The 16,180-nt window shown below is 40.6% G+C and overlaps 4 protein-coding genes across 5 annotated transcripts; 2 read left to right on the forward strand and 2 right to left on the reverse strand.

Moving 5' to 3' along the window:
• Window positions 1–1,489: 1,489 nt before the first annotated feature.
• Window positions 1,490–4,185, forward strand: LOC108007199 (putative defense protein 3). The gene is made up of 2 exons (XM_017070833.4): window positions 1,490–2,110; window positions 3,404–4,185. The coding sequence occupies exons 1-2, from the start codon at window positions 1,677–1,679 to the stop codon at window positions 3,474–3,476; spliced, it is 507 nt and encodes a 168-aa protein (XP_016926322.1). The 5' UTR covers window positions 1,490–1,676; the 3' UTR covers window positions 3,477–4,185.
• A 1,533-nt stretch (window positions 4,186–5,718) lies between these two features.
• LOC108014788 (probable phosphoserine aminotransferase) lies at window positions 5,719–7,333 on the forward strand. The gene is made up of 3 exons (XM_017080980.4): window positions 5,719–5,872; window positions 6,211–6,887; window positions 6,945–7,333. Exons 1-3 carry the CDS (start codon window positions 5,828–5,830, stop codon window positions 7,315–7,317), a joined length of 1,095 nt encoding a protein of 364 aa, XP_016936469.3. The 5' UTR covers window positions 5,719–5,827; the 3' UTR covers window positions 7,318–7,333.
• Mesh1 (Metazoan SpoT homolog-1) lies at window positions 7,315–8,113 on the reverse strand. Its single transcript, XM_017070854.4, has 3 exons — window positions 7,954–8,113; window positions 7,530–7,874; window positions 7,315–7,468 (listed from the first exon to the last, which is right to left on the reverse strand). Exons 1-3 carry the CDS (start codon window positions 8,029–8,031, stop codon window positions 7,352–7,354), a joined length of 540 nt encoding a protein of 179 aa, XP_016926343.4. The 5' UTR covers window positions 8,032–8,113; the 3' UTR covers window positions 7,315–7,351.
• A 99-nt stretch (window positions 8,114–8,212) lies between these two features.
• Window positions 8,213–9,724, reverse strand: Cyt-c1L (Cytochrome c1-like). 2 transcript variants are annotated; one of them, XM_070996700.1, is made up of 2 exons: window positions 9,580–9,724; window positions 8,213–9,402 (listed from the first exon to the last, which is right to left on the reverse strand). In XM_070996700.1, exon 2 carries the CDS (start codon window positions 9,284–9,286, stop codon window positions 8,252–8,254), a length of 1,035 nt encoding a protein of 344 aa, XP_070852801.1. In that variant the 5' UTR covers window positions 9,287–9,402; window positions 9,580–9,724; the 3' UTR covers window positions 8,213–8,251. The 2 variants fall into 2 exon arrangements, with proteins under 2 accessions (XP_070852801.1, XP_016936470.4); XM_017080981.4 differs by having other exon boundaries at window positions 8,213–9,429; window positions 9,580–9,723.
• Between the last annotated feature and the right edge of the window lie 6,456 nt (window positions 9,725–16,180).

Genomic DNA, 16,180 nt, shown 5'->3' on the forward strand with positions numbered 1-16,180 from the left:
TGATACCATAATTTCAAATTAATTAGATTTCGGCAGGTGCCTTTTATGAATATTAATTTAAAGCTGAAATTATTTATATTGATGTAGATTGTTAGTTAATTATAAAAACTTTAGGCATACAAAATATGATGTTCGCACTAGAAATGAAAACCTTTTAAATTCTTTTGAAGATTAAAGTGGTTTAGGCTTGCAAAACTATATATTTTAGTTACAACTAAAAACAAAATACCATTTAGCTAAACAGCTTATGGAAAAGCTAAATATTTACCCAATCATTATTTTTGTTTACCAACTGTTGACAGCTGTTATAATTATCTCGTTTCGGCAAGAGAACCAACACTAAATTTAATTTAATACCTGGGGAAGGAGGGGCGAATGAAAACTATTTTCCGCCGAGAAACAGCGTTGGCGGATCCCAAAAAGGAAACCGCCGCCTGCAACTGCGAAATGCGAAACGCAGCGGAATCAAAAGAGGAAAAGCCAGACCCCCCGAAAAAGAAAAACAGAAAAATAAAAATAAAATAGAAAAAAGAAAAACCCCCACCAGAGCCGACTCAATTCAGCGAAATCAAAAACGCCAACGGCGGCTGCCTGTCAATTAAAACATTAAAATGCGCTGAAAAATGCATCGAAAAGGCGCAAAATAAACAAACGACGGAACATAGAGCGGTGTACACTGTACAGGCAACATTTTCAGCGATTAGAAGCATAGAATTTCGCAATGGAGCACTTAGAGCCAGAGTTTGGGGCCCAGACTTCCAAACCGAATCCGAATCCGACTCCGGATCGGCGGCTCAGGGGAGGGACAGGGACTAATGTGTGACCCAGTTTGGATCGGTGTGCAGGAAAGGAACTATGTTTTGGCCATTTGCTTTTTGATCATTAAAAACTGGTTGTCCGCAGCCAGCTGAGCGCCCATGTACGTTTGCGGTCAGATTAATAGCACCAGCGCCGGCCATAAATTGGTCAATATAAATCATTAGTGATTCACGGACCACTAGAATACAAGCGAGCATCTGTCAATGATTTATGAATCTACTTCAAGCCACACTATGATTATTTTTTTGTAAATTAACCGAAATAATAATGATTTATGGGTGGAGTTGGTGGCTCTTATCGTGAACGATTTATGCACTAGGAAATTCGTATTGACGTGGTTGTTAAATTATATAAACTAAGGTCATAGGTCAATTCAGTTAAATTTAGTATTTATTTAGAATCTGCAATTTATTTAGTTGTGTTTTCAGTTTGAACGACTACCACATCTTATTTTTATAGTAGTTAAATGTTTTTAATTAATAATATTATATTAATAACAACCATAGATACATTAAAGAACACAATAAAAAGGTTTCCTGGTCAAAAAGTTTAAAAGCACTTAAAGCATTGGAGAAATAAAATAGATCAAGGGATACTTGGGATACCGACTCTTTTTCTTTCTTTTCTTAATGGTGAAAAATATTTTCATTTTCAGGCACTATCAAATCACCCTCAGGTGTATATATCTCTTGATTTTGACCGCCCGCCCATGTCTTCAGCGGCAGCGAAGCTTTTGGCATTGTGGCGTTGCTTTATAAACGACCGGCGATGACGGCGGCGAGCCGAGTTTTACCATTAGATTAGCCGAACGCGCGCGCATTTTCCCACGATCAGGAAAACCGAAATTACATACGGTCATGAAGGATCTATTCAACTGGATAACCCTTGAGCTGATCCTGCTGATGGGCAGTGCCATAGCCTTTCCGGATGGAGCGCCCGCGGATACGTGTGTGAAACAAAGGGCCAATCAGCCGAATCATGGCAAGGCCAGAAGTCAGCCGGCCCACTCGAATCCCTACGAAGTGGTGGCCGATTCCCAGACCTATCACCCTGGTCAGCAGTTATCGGTGGTTATATATCCGCACTCCGATCAGAGCACCGTCTTCCGGGGATTCTTCCTGCAGGCACGGGACTCCCATTCGAACGAGTGGATCGGGGAGTGGGTGCAGAGCGAGAACACCAAGACCATTCCCGAATGCTCGGCCATCACGCACTCGGACAATCGGGATAAACTAGGAGCCAAGCTGATCTGGAAGGCCCCGCAGAATAAGCGGGGACAGGTCTACTTCACGTAAGTCTAAAATTAAGGGAGGTTATGCCAAAAGAAATACCAAATACCCAATTATTCTTTAATCATTATATTTAAACGTCTTTAGAGAGAAAATATATAATATTAAAGTAACCAAGATTACAAAAAATAATTAATGAAATTAATATTATAGATGTTCAATACAAGTCTATATGGTTCCGTCCTAAATTCTTGATAAATTTTCACTACCAAGTTACTTTAATAAATGTGTGTTTAACACCCATTTTTGGGCACTTTCAATGAAACACTTTGTCAAATACAGGCTTCGTACAAATACAGTACGTGTCTTCTATCGCCCTTAACCATCACAATAACCATCATCATAATCATCATCATCAGAAGCCTCTGTAGAAGTAGTACTACAAGCAGTAGCACCATCATCGTGGGTCGTGAAGGGATTCATTAATCATACGCCACGTTGACCCACATAATGTAATGCGCGCATAATTGTCAGGCCGACAAAAACTTGCCGGATAATCGCACAAAAGGCATTATGTAATTGATTTATTTGGAAAGAGCCGGGCGAAAAGAGTCTCCCAATCATCGGTCCACAAAAAAGGCATCAAACGGCAAAGACGCTTCGCAGTGACAACCTCAAAAAAGCCAAAGAAAAGTAGTCAATGCTTTTTGTACGACAACTTTGTCAACTTTGTCAGCGAAAAACACTGGCCAACATGAAGGTGCGCCAACTGTGAATTAACCAAACAGAAGTTATTTTAAGGACACTTGGATCATCTATCATTTTACCACAAAGAAGATATGCAAATTGCGAATTAATCAAAAACAGACAAGGAAAGTTTAAGAACTCATTTGCATAAACTTTATTTTCTATAGATTTTCTGATAGGCCTAATGGCTTAATAAAATACTTTAAAGATTTTAAGCCAATAAAAGGAAAACCTCTCTGTGTGGAACTTAAATCACAGGAGTTATTTATTATAATAAGCAATTTATATTCAGTGAAATTCTAAATCCAAGTATTATAGAACGTGTAAAATAATCTTGTCGAATGAATAATATAATGAAATTATAACCATAGATATTTAAGCATTCCCTTTTACACTCCAATAAATCACCAGAACCAAATATAACTTTAAATTAATGTAGTTCAGTGTAGGTTTACCTAAAATATATCCTAAAAATGTCGAATCATCAATTATTACCTATTCATAGCCGCAGCTACACATCGCATGCAATCTGTCGTATAAATTAAAAACAATAATGACTTGCTCAACGTAGGAATTTACATTTACATTTTCCGTTTTTTCCCTTGCAGGGGCACTGTGCTACAGGAGTACGGAACCTTTTGGAGCGACATCGTTAACAAAGTGCAGGCGGAGCCGCAATAACTGAAATTATGTACTTACTTATAAGGCAGCTGTACCCAACAACGCCGGGGCAATAAATCTTAAAAACCCTAATTAGTCAAAACGAAATTGTTGTTTGAAGATTTTTCAAATACCATTCTGACGTCTCGGAGCCAAAGGCGCCCCATTGAGCTGTGCAATCAACATTACAGGGCAAAATTATTGACTTTTTGGCTTAACGTTTATGAATGACCAGCCCACATCCGAGCAAACGAACCAGTTCCCACCGCCCACCGCCTACCGCCTACCGCCCAGCGGTACCCAGTGTTCCAGTACCCCAGTATCCCAGTACCCCAGTAACACCCCATAACACCCGGTAACACCCACATCCGCCCACACTTAGACCAGAAACTCGAACGCACGAGCCGAGCACGTTTGGGTTTCCAGACACGTTGGCCAGCTTCTCATTGGAAATTCGTTTTGGGCCTTCAAGTAAATTGGAAACTTTAAGCACCTTTCATGCCGGCTGTGCAAGAAACACAGGCAACTGGGCTGATATAAAGTAATTAGACGGTCAACCAATTTTGGCCAAGACATAGGCCAAGATAAGTAATCGTAGCACAGGTCTAAAGCAGTTCTGATTGCCCTTTTACAATGCCTTTTAATCAAACGGAGCGGATAAGGATAAGGAATCAGTTGCAGATATGACCAGAGGTAGAAGAGTTCGGGGAATTCTTTATCGGTAGACGTTTTAGTTCTATTGAATCTATTACGAATTATGTTTGCCAATTAAAATGTGAACATTTGGTGGAGACAATATAATACAAGAACTGGATTGGATTGGATTTGATTTTAAGCAGCATGACAAATAAGTGATAGAAAACTGCAATCCAAACATTTGCTAAAGTATATTTAAAACAAGGAAGAACGCTATAGTCGAGTACCTCGACTATCAGATACCCGTTACTCAGCTATATGGAGATATGCAAGCAGCAAAGCGAGATTAAAATGCGCCACCTACCGGCGGTATACAGATTTAAGCGTTATGGGCGTTAGAGTGGGCGTGGCAAATTTTTTTTTGGATCAATCGATAGGTATCGACGAGACCAATACATTTCAGTTAAAATTTTTTATCTAGCATGAAAATTGTGGGCGTCACAGGTTTTCGCGGTTTGTGGGCGTTAAAGTGGGCGTGGCAAACTTTTTTTTGGGTCAATCGATAGGTATTGATGAGAACAATACATTTCAGTTAAAATTTTTATTCTAGCATCAAAACTGTATGAGCCACAGTTTTGGGCGGTTTGTGGGCGTTAGAGTGGGCGTGGCACTGTGCCGAAACAAACTTGCGCTGCGTAAGAAGCTCAGGAATCTGCACGCCAAATCTCAATAGCCTAGCTCCCATAGTTTTCGAGATCTCAGCGTTCATTCGGACGGACAGACAGACGGACAGACGGACATGGCTAGATCGACTCGGCTAGTGATCCTGATCAAGAATATATATACTTTGTGGGGTCGGAAACGCTTCCTTCTGCCTGTTACATACTTTCCGACGAATCTAGTATACCCTTTTACTCTACGAGTAACGGGTATAAAAATATACAAGGAAAAATTCCATATTCAAAATTGTATTAAAGTTGAAAGCTAATATTTTTACAAATTTAACTTTTCTTACAATTAAAGTATCTTTAAAGTAAAATACTTATCCATCATATTTAACTTATTTTTGTATAAGCAAAGTGCTTAAATGGTGATTGGTATATAGGGAAATGCAATGCCAAATCGCTGCCAAATCCGCTGAAATCTGGAAAAATACAAATAAATTTTCACACATGCCGGGGCTTGACTGTACAATGCACTTACAAACTTTGCTTGCAGCTTGTTTACTCGTCTGCGAATCCAGTCGTTCGGTTGTTATTGTCATGCCATAGAAAAGTGCATGGCAACCAGCGCTGGATTGAAAAAAGGGGGTAAAAGGGGGTTAAAGGGGACCCATGGGGAGCATTTTGTTTTCGTGCGTTGCATATAGTATATGCGAATATGTTCGCTGTGCGGTTTGCCGACTTGTTTTGATCGAATTCGCCGTACCGCCGGTCTTTGTCTGGCTTCGTGGATTGTCCAGGGGCGCAGTCGAAAATCTGAGGTTCCTGAGTAAATACCCTATATTCGGAGCATTCCGTCCCTGGGCCAACCGAGTTCGTTGTCCAGTCGGGCGAGTTTGAGTCTGTTTTTCCGCACGCGTTTTGTTTATTACCCGGTGACTTGTTGCTGTTCTTTCCGCCGCCTTCGTCTCGGTTATCAGCGATTGCGAATACTGGCTGCTCAATACTTTAGTTAATATTTAGCGGCTTCCCAGAGAGGTTCATAGATCGCACACGCTCCATAACATCGAAAACATGGTTATCAATTTCGCAGCCGGTCCAGCCAAATTGCCCGAAGAGGTCGGTAAAACGGGTGGGATTACTGTAACACTTTGCCAAAACACGTGACATGCCTGTAATATCATAATTAATTACTATTCAATTGGAATTTGTTGTTTGTAGCACTGTATGCACATTTTTAAATTGCTTGTAAATTGCTTATATTTTGTGCATACAGCTTTGCTCAGAATAATAGTACAGACTAGTTAACAAAACACATATATAGGCACCGTTCTCAATAACTGAATACTTTATAAAATTATTTTTTTTAACCAAATAAATCTATTAACAAGTTTGCAAACTACCAATATTCTTACCGGCATCGATCCACTTAATAATCTTTGATATAATTTCTGTAGGTCCTCAAAGAGGTGCAGGAAAACCTCCTCAACTGCAATGGCAGCGGCATATCGGTCATGGAAATGTCCCATCGTTCCAGCAGCTATGCCAAAATCCAGGAGGCTGCCATCAATGATCTTCGAGAGCTCCTTAATGTGCCCAGCAACTACAAGATCCTGTTGATGCAGGGCGGTGGCACGGGACAGTTTGCAGCAGTGGCCATGAATTTGATTGGGAAAACAGGAACTGCCGATTATGTAATCACTGGATCCTGGTCATCCAAGGCGGCCAAGGAAGCGGCTCAGTACGGCACTGTGAACGCTGTGCTGCCAAAGCTGGCCAAATACACATCAGTTCCACGTCAGGACACTTGGAAGTTGGATCCCAAGGCCTCTTATGTCTACTATTGCGACAATGAAACCGTAGAGGGCGTTGAGTTTGATTTTGTGCCCGAGGTTCCAGCAGGTGTTCCACTGGTTGCTGATATGTCCTCCAACTTCCTGTCGCGGCCCTTTAATGTCTCCAAGTTTGGCGTAATCTATGCAGGAGCCCAGAAGAATATCGGACCAGCGGGCACCACTGTGATCATTGTCAGGGAAGATCTGATAGGCAAGCACTTGAAGATCACGCCCTCTATTCTAAACTTTGAGCTGATGGACAAGAACAGCTCGCTGCTGAATACTCCGCCAACTTTTGGGTGAGTGCAGCTAGATTCATAGTTGTTTAAATTTTTGTTTAACATTCCTCCTTGCAGCATCTATGTGATGGGCCTGGTATTTAAGTGGATCAAGCGGAATGGAGGCGTTGCTGGCATGGCCAAGCTTTCGGCGGCCAAGTCCAAGCTCATTTACGACACCATTGACCAGTCCAATGGTTTCTTTTACTGCCCACTGGAAACCAATGTGCGTTCGAGGATGAATGTGCCCTTTAGGATTGGCAGTGCCGCGGGTGATGATGCTCTGGAAAAGGAGTTCCTGGCCAAAGCCGAGGCGGAGGGCATGATCCAGTTGAAGGGTCATCGCTCGGTAGGCGGCATTCGTGCCTCCCTCTATAATGCTGTAACGCTGGCGGAGACCCAACAGTTGGCCAATCTCATGCTGGCCTTTTACAAAAACAATAAAAACTAGACAGTTTTGCTTGTAATTGGAGGATGATTTGAATTCAGAGAAGACCACGTTGGTGGAAGATTTCATCTAGTTTAAGTTCCAGATTGGCGTTGGTTCCTCGCAGATTGTCCACCACCTTTTTGGCCCAAATGAAGTACTGCTCGCGACGTTCCTGGAAAGCAATGGGTTTATCTTTAAGAGGGAGTTCTTCGGAGATATATTTGCAAGCCCACCTCTGTCCATCCTGTTGGCGTGTTGACTTGCAGATCCCTCAAGTTATCCAGTTTGTCGGCCAGTTTTATGAGCTTGGCTCTACAGCTTGATTTGGCTGCATTTGCTATTTGCAAACGCTTTCTTTCCTGTTTCTCCAGGGACTTATCGTCCGTCACCTCACGGACCAAGCCACAAACATCCGCTCCGAATAGTTTCTCCACATCCTCGAATGTGGCATCCGTATCCTCGACGACATCGTGAAGAAGTGCGGCCATGAGAACCGGCTCATCTGTAATGCAAGCCTCCACGGACAGAATGGTGCTCACATTTATCACATGATTCACATAGGGCGTTTCCTTGGGGTCCTTAAAATATAGAAAAACCGGGAATACTTGTTACAATGTTCCCAATTGTTTTGGGTTTTTAAGTCTAAGTAGTGCTTACCTTGCGTCGCTGTTCGCGGTGTTTAAAAGACGCATACTGCAGGCATTCCATAAACTTGGCAGAGGGATATGTAACCATTGTAAGCAAAGTCAAGATTAATAATTAAGTTAATTTGTGAATAATTCAACCACTTGTTTACTATTTTAGCAGAACAGCTGTTTTACCGGCAAGAATCGATAACAGATGCCTTGTAGCAGCTTTACAACACTGCCCCTGCAGCCCTGAACCACCTATCGATAACTGAAGTACGCGCCAACTATTTAGATTCAAAAAACTTTATTTGACAATACACCGGAGATTATTCCTGTTTTTCATTCTTGTTCTCGCATTTGTTGCACTCCTGCTCCTTAGCCTTGCGCAAGGCTTCGGCGGCCTCCTTCGCCTCCTTTTTGGCCTGGGCCTCCAGTTCTGGGATGAAGAATATCTTGCGAGACTTTAGAGTTGACCACTTGAAACGCTTGATGTAGTAGGAGATGCCGATCAAGAAGGCCGACATAAGCGTAACCTTGATGAGCAGCAAGCGGCGCTCATCCGACTCCGGTTCCGAGGTCCACTTAAGGAAGACGCACACATCCTTGGCGATTTGGGCGGCCGAGGCAGCCACATTGGCATCCTCAAAGGTGACCACCTCGTTATCAACGGCTTGGGCCATGGCAATGGCTCCGCCAGAGAAATACGGATTGAAGTAAAGGCCTTCGCGTAGAGCGAAACCGGCTGGAGGATCGCAGTACCCAGTGAGCAGAGCGAACACGTAATCCTCGCCACCCTTGCGAGCGGACACTATATAGCTGAGATCCGGCGGATATGAGCCATTGTTGGCCGAACGGGCTGCCTCCTCGTTGGCATAGGGAGATGGGAAATGATCGGACAGCTTGCCCGGACGTTCGAAGTACTCGCCTTCATCGTTGGGGCCATCTCGCACGGTTATGGCCTCCGCCTCGGCCTTGGCCTCCGATTCCGTCATGCAAACGCCCACCAGGTTGCGATAGGCCATGTACTGCAAGGAGTGGCAGGAGGCACAGACCTCCTTGTAGACAAAGTATCCCCGGCGCACGCTCTCCTTGTCCAAGGCGGCCAGGAGTCCCGAGTGATTCCAGTGCTGATGCGGCGGATGCACACAGTCCGAAGAGGCATCCACACTGGTTTCCAGGGCATAGATCAGAAGTCCTGCCGCTCCGGATAGGGCTCCCAAGGCGCCCCATAACTTGGGACGAGCGACGGAAAAGCCTCCACGGCCCGGGAAACTCATCCGCGGACGCACCGATGTCCTGTTGAAGCTGCTCCTGGCAAGGTGGAACAACTTGCTGCTCAGGTTCCGGAATTTGTTGGCCATATTGAGTCGGGTTCAGCTTGTTTTCTTTAAACGAATTATTTTTCCAATTAAAAATGTCAACGCAACCAGTGTTGGGAAACTCTGTTGACTAGGGTTGTCACCACGTGGGGAATATTCTGGCGGAATTACACAAATCAAATTATCTAAAGTACATTTAATATCAATGAAGTTGTTTAGTTTAATAATTTTAAAACATTTTAAGGACTTAAATTGGGAAACTTTCAAACTAATATTTAGGAAGTGAAACTGCACTTTGAAAGCGCTTCGAAAGTCTTTAAACCATCGATACTCACCTAGGGCAAAATGTTAGACTTGCTCCTTTGATGGCAAATAATCATCATTACGAAGAAAATATGTAAATGTTTCGGATTTATTGAAATGTGTAAAAGTATAAGCCAGTCACAACAATTTTTATTTGACATTTTATACAAAGCTTGCAAAAGCAGGGCTCAAATTTCAATTTTGAGTTTGGTACTTGAACTTGCAATTGAAAATATCTCATCATCTTCAGACCAAAGTAATTAATTTAGTTCCCAAATTTAAAGTTAAATCGCTTATAAAGAAAATAAATCTCTTGGATTGCCTGGAATTAGAAGGGCAGGATTGCTAAGAAATCCCAGCCCTGACTTTCTTCTAAATTAAGCCCAGATCAGTCAGATTCTTATCGGCGATCTTTCCCCATAAAGCATATGTAAACCAAAACCCACCCAAATTGCTGTTATTCTTCACAGCTAAAAGGTTGAGTCAACGTTTTTCTTTCTATTGTTGTAACGATCGCCTCCTTCTGGGGTTTCTTTCCTGCCCAACGAGCGGAGCAACTGAAAAAAACCGAAAAAAAACAAATGCCAGGGCACTTTCATTTGTTATCTGGCGCAGTAATCTGTAAATCTGTAACAGCCCACCAAACAACGGTGCATACAATATTTCCTAGCCATTCTTCACACTGTGTGACCACGAAATCGTCAAAGTCAGGCCCAAGCCAGCTTTTACAACAGCCAAGGAGAATGGGCGTGTACTTGAAAAATGTAAGGGGGGTCAGAATAAAGGTAAGGTCTTTCGGTTACCTAAAAAGTTTAAGGAAATATTAAGCACAAAAAATAATATAATAAAATAATTATAGCCCCAAAAATACTAGTACTATAGATTATTACAAATTAATAGATCTAGTACGGATCGTTAAAAAACAATACGTTTACTACTCTCTCTGCTTTTTTAGTATTTTATTTTTAAAACATTGTTTGGTTTCAATAAAATGAGCTTCATCAAATTGATTGCTTTCCAAATAAAGCCAAGCTTAACAGAAAAATAATTTACTTTACTAATTTTTGTTCTATAATAATAGTTGTGGCCCTAATCAAACATGTTTTTTGTATTATAAAAGAATTACCATAAAAGAAAAGCCTCGAACTGTAGCAGTTATGGGGGAATCCCCTTTGCTACGCCCATGTCGATCAATAATGACAATGCAACGTCCGACGTTGGCAGAGCGATGTAAACTCTTTTTTTTTATGTTTTTGGTGAAAATTTGTACCTGATTTTATATTTCCCTTTTTTGTGTTACACTGTTTCTGTAGCTCTTGGTCTTTTTTCAGTTATTACGTATTTTCCATGTTTACCATATTTTACACGCGCTTACAGACACACAGATACAACAACAACAAAAAAAGATACGGATACAGATACATTTACCCCCGGATTTTCCCTATGTGCGTTTTTAGAGTTCTGCTTCTGCGCAGCGATGCATAATTCCCACTTTTTGAAATTTGTGTGCGGTGGTTGTTGTTGTTGTTGCTGTTGTCTTCTGCGGTGGTGGCTGTAATGTTGTTTTTGTTGTTCCCGTTGCCGCTGCGCAATTAATAATTCTTTTCGACTGGCGTGAAATTTTCATAAAGCAAGAAAAAGCAACAAGCTGCAAAAGCAACAGCAACCGCACCAACTTTCCATGAAAATCTCCAGCCATTAGTAGCAATCTCGACGCTTTTCACCGTGGAAAACCGCAGAGATTGTGCTGCGACCCCATAGAAATGGGCTCACGTCATGAATTTTATTCAAATTACAAACTCATTAATAAATGGCGTTGTTTACTTTTATGTAAAAAACAAACCTGCAGTGATTTCTCAATTTTGGGCAGTACTTGGGAAGAAAAAATTTTAGTAATTATCCTAATATTATCATTAAACATTTCTAGTCTACACCCAATTATTTAAACTAAGTTCTTAAAGATTAAAACAAAGCAGGTACAAGAAAAAAATATATTGTTCTTATAAACGCTAAAGTAAGTTTTCTTCTAAATGATTTTAAAATTTGAGATGTTTTTATATTTTTATTTATATTATTATTTATATTATATATTTATTTCTCAGTACAACAGTCCTTCTCCCTCCTAATTTAAAAATATTTATTACTGTTGCAAATATGCCAAATTTGCCTAAAATATCTTACCGACTTCAGTGTAAATACTAGATCCAGCTCTTTCCAAATCAGATATAAAATGCAAGAGCTAGAGATATGACTTATCAACTGAATAATTATTCGTGAAAAAGATGGGCCTGCAAATAAAAATACCTGAATACGGAACAAAAAAGTGTGCATAATTTAGCAATAAATGTAAATATTACTGGTCCGCTTCCTTTGGGAGACAAAGCGCCATGCTGCTGCAGTTTCCTGTGGCCTCTTCTCTTCGCCCAGAAGCGATCATGATCATGATGATGATGATGATCGTGTGGCCAGAGGATTGTAATAACGATGAGGCTGTGCTGGCCATGTCCCACTCCTTATCTTGGCAGCACGAAAACCAGAAACAAGAATTATAGACCAAAAGCCAGTTGCAATGCGAGTGCATCTTGCATCTTTGCCACCGATCCCACGTAGCTGTGTGTGTGTGTGTGTGAGTGCGGGGGCACTGCATCGGTGTGTGTTGGCCAGAGTATCTGTGTGAGTTGAGCCTTTGGCCAGAAGTGAATGCAAGTTGCATCTGCCGCAGTGCTGGTCAACGCTCGAAAGCCAGGAAATCAAAGCCAGGAAGAACGGAAACCATTAATTTAATTATATAGTTTAATTTAACTTACTGCATCCATTATAAAGACAAAATAAATAATGTATGTTGATTTTAAAAATTACTCCAATCATTTTAATTAGGCATAATATAAACGTAATTGTTTTACTTGTTGTTGTTAGCGAGCTTGTTGATTTTTCATCATTTTTGCATCCTTATCTTAGTTACCTAGTCATCTTTTGGAATAATTAGTCACTATTTATCATATAAAACACGTTATAAATTCGGTTTTACATTTACAACTAATTTAATATTCACTAGATGAACCACTTTATTTTATGACGTATCTGAAAGATCGTTTTAACGCGTGCGCAGCTACTGTTGGTACGCGTACGAAAATCGCATGCGAGAGAGAATATCCCAGTGAGTCGCTTTCGTATCTTTGAGATTCTCATTCTCCTTGCCCATTTACCGCTCAATTTCGCAAAAACAAAAAAAGCTATGCTCCCCTATATACAACAACATCACGATTTGTGAGCGTGTATGGGTGAGTGTATCTGTGTTTTGCGGCGATTGAGATTGTGTGTTTATGTGTAGCATGCGGTTTTGCTTTGGATTTTTATAAACTTTTTCGCAGTTTTCAGTCACCAAGAGTGAAGAGACATGGCCAATCTTCAGGAGAAAGATACACACAGTCGATGGATACAAAATGGGGAGAAAGAGGTATAAGGGAGAGGAAGAGAACCAGAGAAGAGCCAACTTCATTATGAGGTTGTAACTGTCTTTTCAATTTCTCGTTCTGCCCGATTCGCTTTGCCAAATGGAGCCTAGAAGATGGATCTCTGCCTCCTCTCGATTCTCCTCTTGATTCTTCTTCTCCTTTCTTAAGCTCTCTTCTCGCCCCCCACTCACTCACACACACACACTCGCGGCAATTGACGGCTTTGCGTGTGTGTGTCCGTTGATGTTGATGAGTTTTGTTTTAATTCTGCTTCTTGACTTCAATTTCTTATAAAGATTGTTTATATGCACGTAATACAGTGGAACAACGATAAATTAAACCTAAAAAATTGTTTATGAAACACCACTTTTTTTTATAACACATTATTTATTAATTTTAAATGTTAATGTCTTTAGATATTTGAGTTAAATTGTAATATTCAAGGAATTACAAATTTATTCCATAATTGTGTCTCTTGAAAAAAAACCAACTATCGCCAAAGCAGAAATAAAAAAGGACTTAAATTAAATTAAAAAAATATTTCAAAAATATAATTTTATGATAGTAGATAAAAAACGGCACTTAAGTTCAATTTGAGCTATAGAATTTAGACTGTAGTTGGCCCCCGTATCTGTAAGCGCTTGCTATGTATGTAAATGTATCTGTATCCGGCAGTGGCGTAAACATTTTGGGTCTTAACTCAAGACAATAATTAGTTCAATCACAATTTTTTTAACTAGAGCTCCTTTTCAGTATCTAAAATTTTTAGCGCAAAGAATTTTCTTTAAAATCCCCCCTTAAGGCTCCCCTTTGAATAAACGCTCCTGAGTATCTGCATCTGTATCCGTATCTGTGAGATGCAGGCCACACTGTCTTTGTTGTTGCTGTGATTTGGTGAATCGCGCGTAGCCGATTGTAATTATTGTAATCGAGTCTCGAACCGATCCAATCCGATACGATATGATCGCAATAGCGAACAGCCATTCTCCGAGCTTGACTTGGGGTTGTGTTGAGTTGAGTTGAGAAGATCAGGCCGCTATAGCGATAGCCAAAGCCATAACCATCGTCCATCGTCTTCGCCTGATTTGATTCTGTTTTAGCTGTTTTAGCTTTGATCATTTCGTAATAGTTTTCTCAGTGCTCTGCTTAAATCATCTTGGCCAAGACCGATCTGGACGATCTTACAGATTCAGATCCAACCAATCCGCAGCTCGTGATCGTTTCGCTTGAGCCGAGCCCGCGCTTTTCTCTTTGAAGCCAACGTCATCGACAGTCCCAGTCATACAACATACTACCAGTCATCATTGTTGTTGCTATAGTTGTCTTGGCCGTTGCTTTTTACTAAAAGTTGATTGACTGTCTGTTCATTTAGCCGCTTGTCCATGGCTCGCTCCGTTTGTTGGCTTTGTGCTCTCAGTGCTGCATAGAGAAAAAAATCTAAGTCTAAGTGACTATTTCAGTTTACTCACTTGATCCTCACTTAATATCCTAACATAAGTACTTGAAAATAAAGAACTTGTCCCACAAAACACATTAAACTAGTATACAACTTTGAGTTATATCATTTTGATGACCAATGAAACAGAATTCGATTTCAGAATTGTTGATATATTGAATTTTCTGGTTTAAAATCCTACAACGTCATTAAACCCATAAACTATAGATTTTTATGACACTTTCTGTCAAAAATGGATTATAAGATTGGAAACAGAAAGAATTAAGAAAAAAAAAAAAATATTTATGCATTTAAAAAAAAAGAAAAGTAAGAGAAATGAATACTTTAACTAAATTAATGTGAGTATTTTTCAGATCTAAATCTCTTATCGACATTCTATTCAGTTTAATGTTACATCCAAGTGCCCAATTTTTTAATTTTGCTATTACTATTTTAATATACTTTCCATACATTTCTTTCAGTGCATTTTCGTTACCCCCCACCCGTTCCAAGCTTCGGTTGCGGCTTCTCTTGCACATTTCGTTTTAGGCCATTATAGTTTTGAACATGTTCAAGTGCCATTCTCACGATTGTTTATAGTCTTTTAATTTCAGTTGGAGCACAAGAAATAAACAGTGAAATTTAGCAGCAGGCGATTTGAGTTGTTCCTAGGCCTAATGTTCTGGAAACGAAACGAAACCAAGTCAGACCCAAGTCGAATCTCGGTTTCGGGTGCAGTTTCGGTTTACAGCTGGGGCTTATGCTCCAACTCCAACTCCAACTCCCCATCTCCATCTGAAGAACCAGCTGAATCCCCAGCAGAATGCCCAACTCCAGCTGGCAGCGGTGAAAGGCCTCAAGTGGTCAATAAGTACCAGGGAGCTCGACGGTCCTCGGTCGTCAGTTTTCGGTCTTCAGTCCAGAATTCGAGTACTCCGAAATGTTTGCCTATTAAACAGTCATCAATGATTGTTACATTCTACAAATAGAAAATGGTGGAGCCATCCAACTGGCGGGACGGAGAATGTTTGGAGAACCGAAAGAGATCAATCCAACGACGATCGTTTGCCAGATTTATGAGTCATGAACCGCAGAACGACTTAAGCGATCAATAAGATATTTGGAAAACTAGCGCAAACTATTATTGAGAGATAATTCTAGTGTGTAAGGCTCTTAACGATCGATTCGTGAATTACTTGGCCATCAGCAAGATATTGATCTTTAATCTAATGAACTGCGGATCTTTTTTACGGCACTATGATTAAGGTGGGGCTTACATACGGGAAGCAGATCAAATAAATTGCTACTAGTTAAAATTACGGACTAACTATAATTATTGTGATATACCAACATCTATTTTATTAATTTTTTTTTGCAAGAGCACCTGAAGATTATTAAAGTAAAATAAACAAATATTGATCTTAAGTTCAAAAGCACCTAAAAAATGCTAAATATTATTTTACTGAAGCCCAAGCCAAGTCATGGTTATTTGTGCACACGAAATTCCATCAATTAAGCAGCCGTCGATCGCTGAAAAATCATTCCCAAACAGGCATCTCGATCGGTCGATCGTTAATTAACTCCCATCGAACTGCCACCAAATTGACATTCCCAGTCCGATAGTTTACCATTTACCATTTCCACGGCGGACGTCCCAGCGCTTTTGTCCATCGCATTTGGGCTCCAGATCGTGGGTATCACGATCATCTTGGGCAATTTTCGCGCATGGAACTTTCAACTCCA

Source organism: Drosophila suzukii, chromosome 3 (assembly GCF_043229965.1).
Source record: "Drosophila suzukii chromosome 3, CBGP_Dsuzu_IsoJpt1.0, whole genome shotgun sequence".
Taxonomy (NCBI): domain Eukaryota; kingdom Metazoa; phylum Arthropoda; class Insecta; order Diptera; family Drosophilidae; genus Drosophila; species Drosophila suzukii.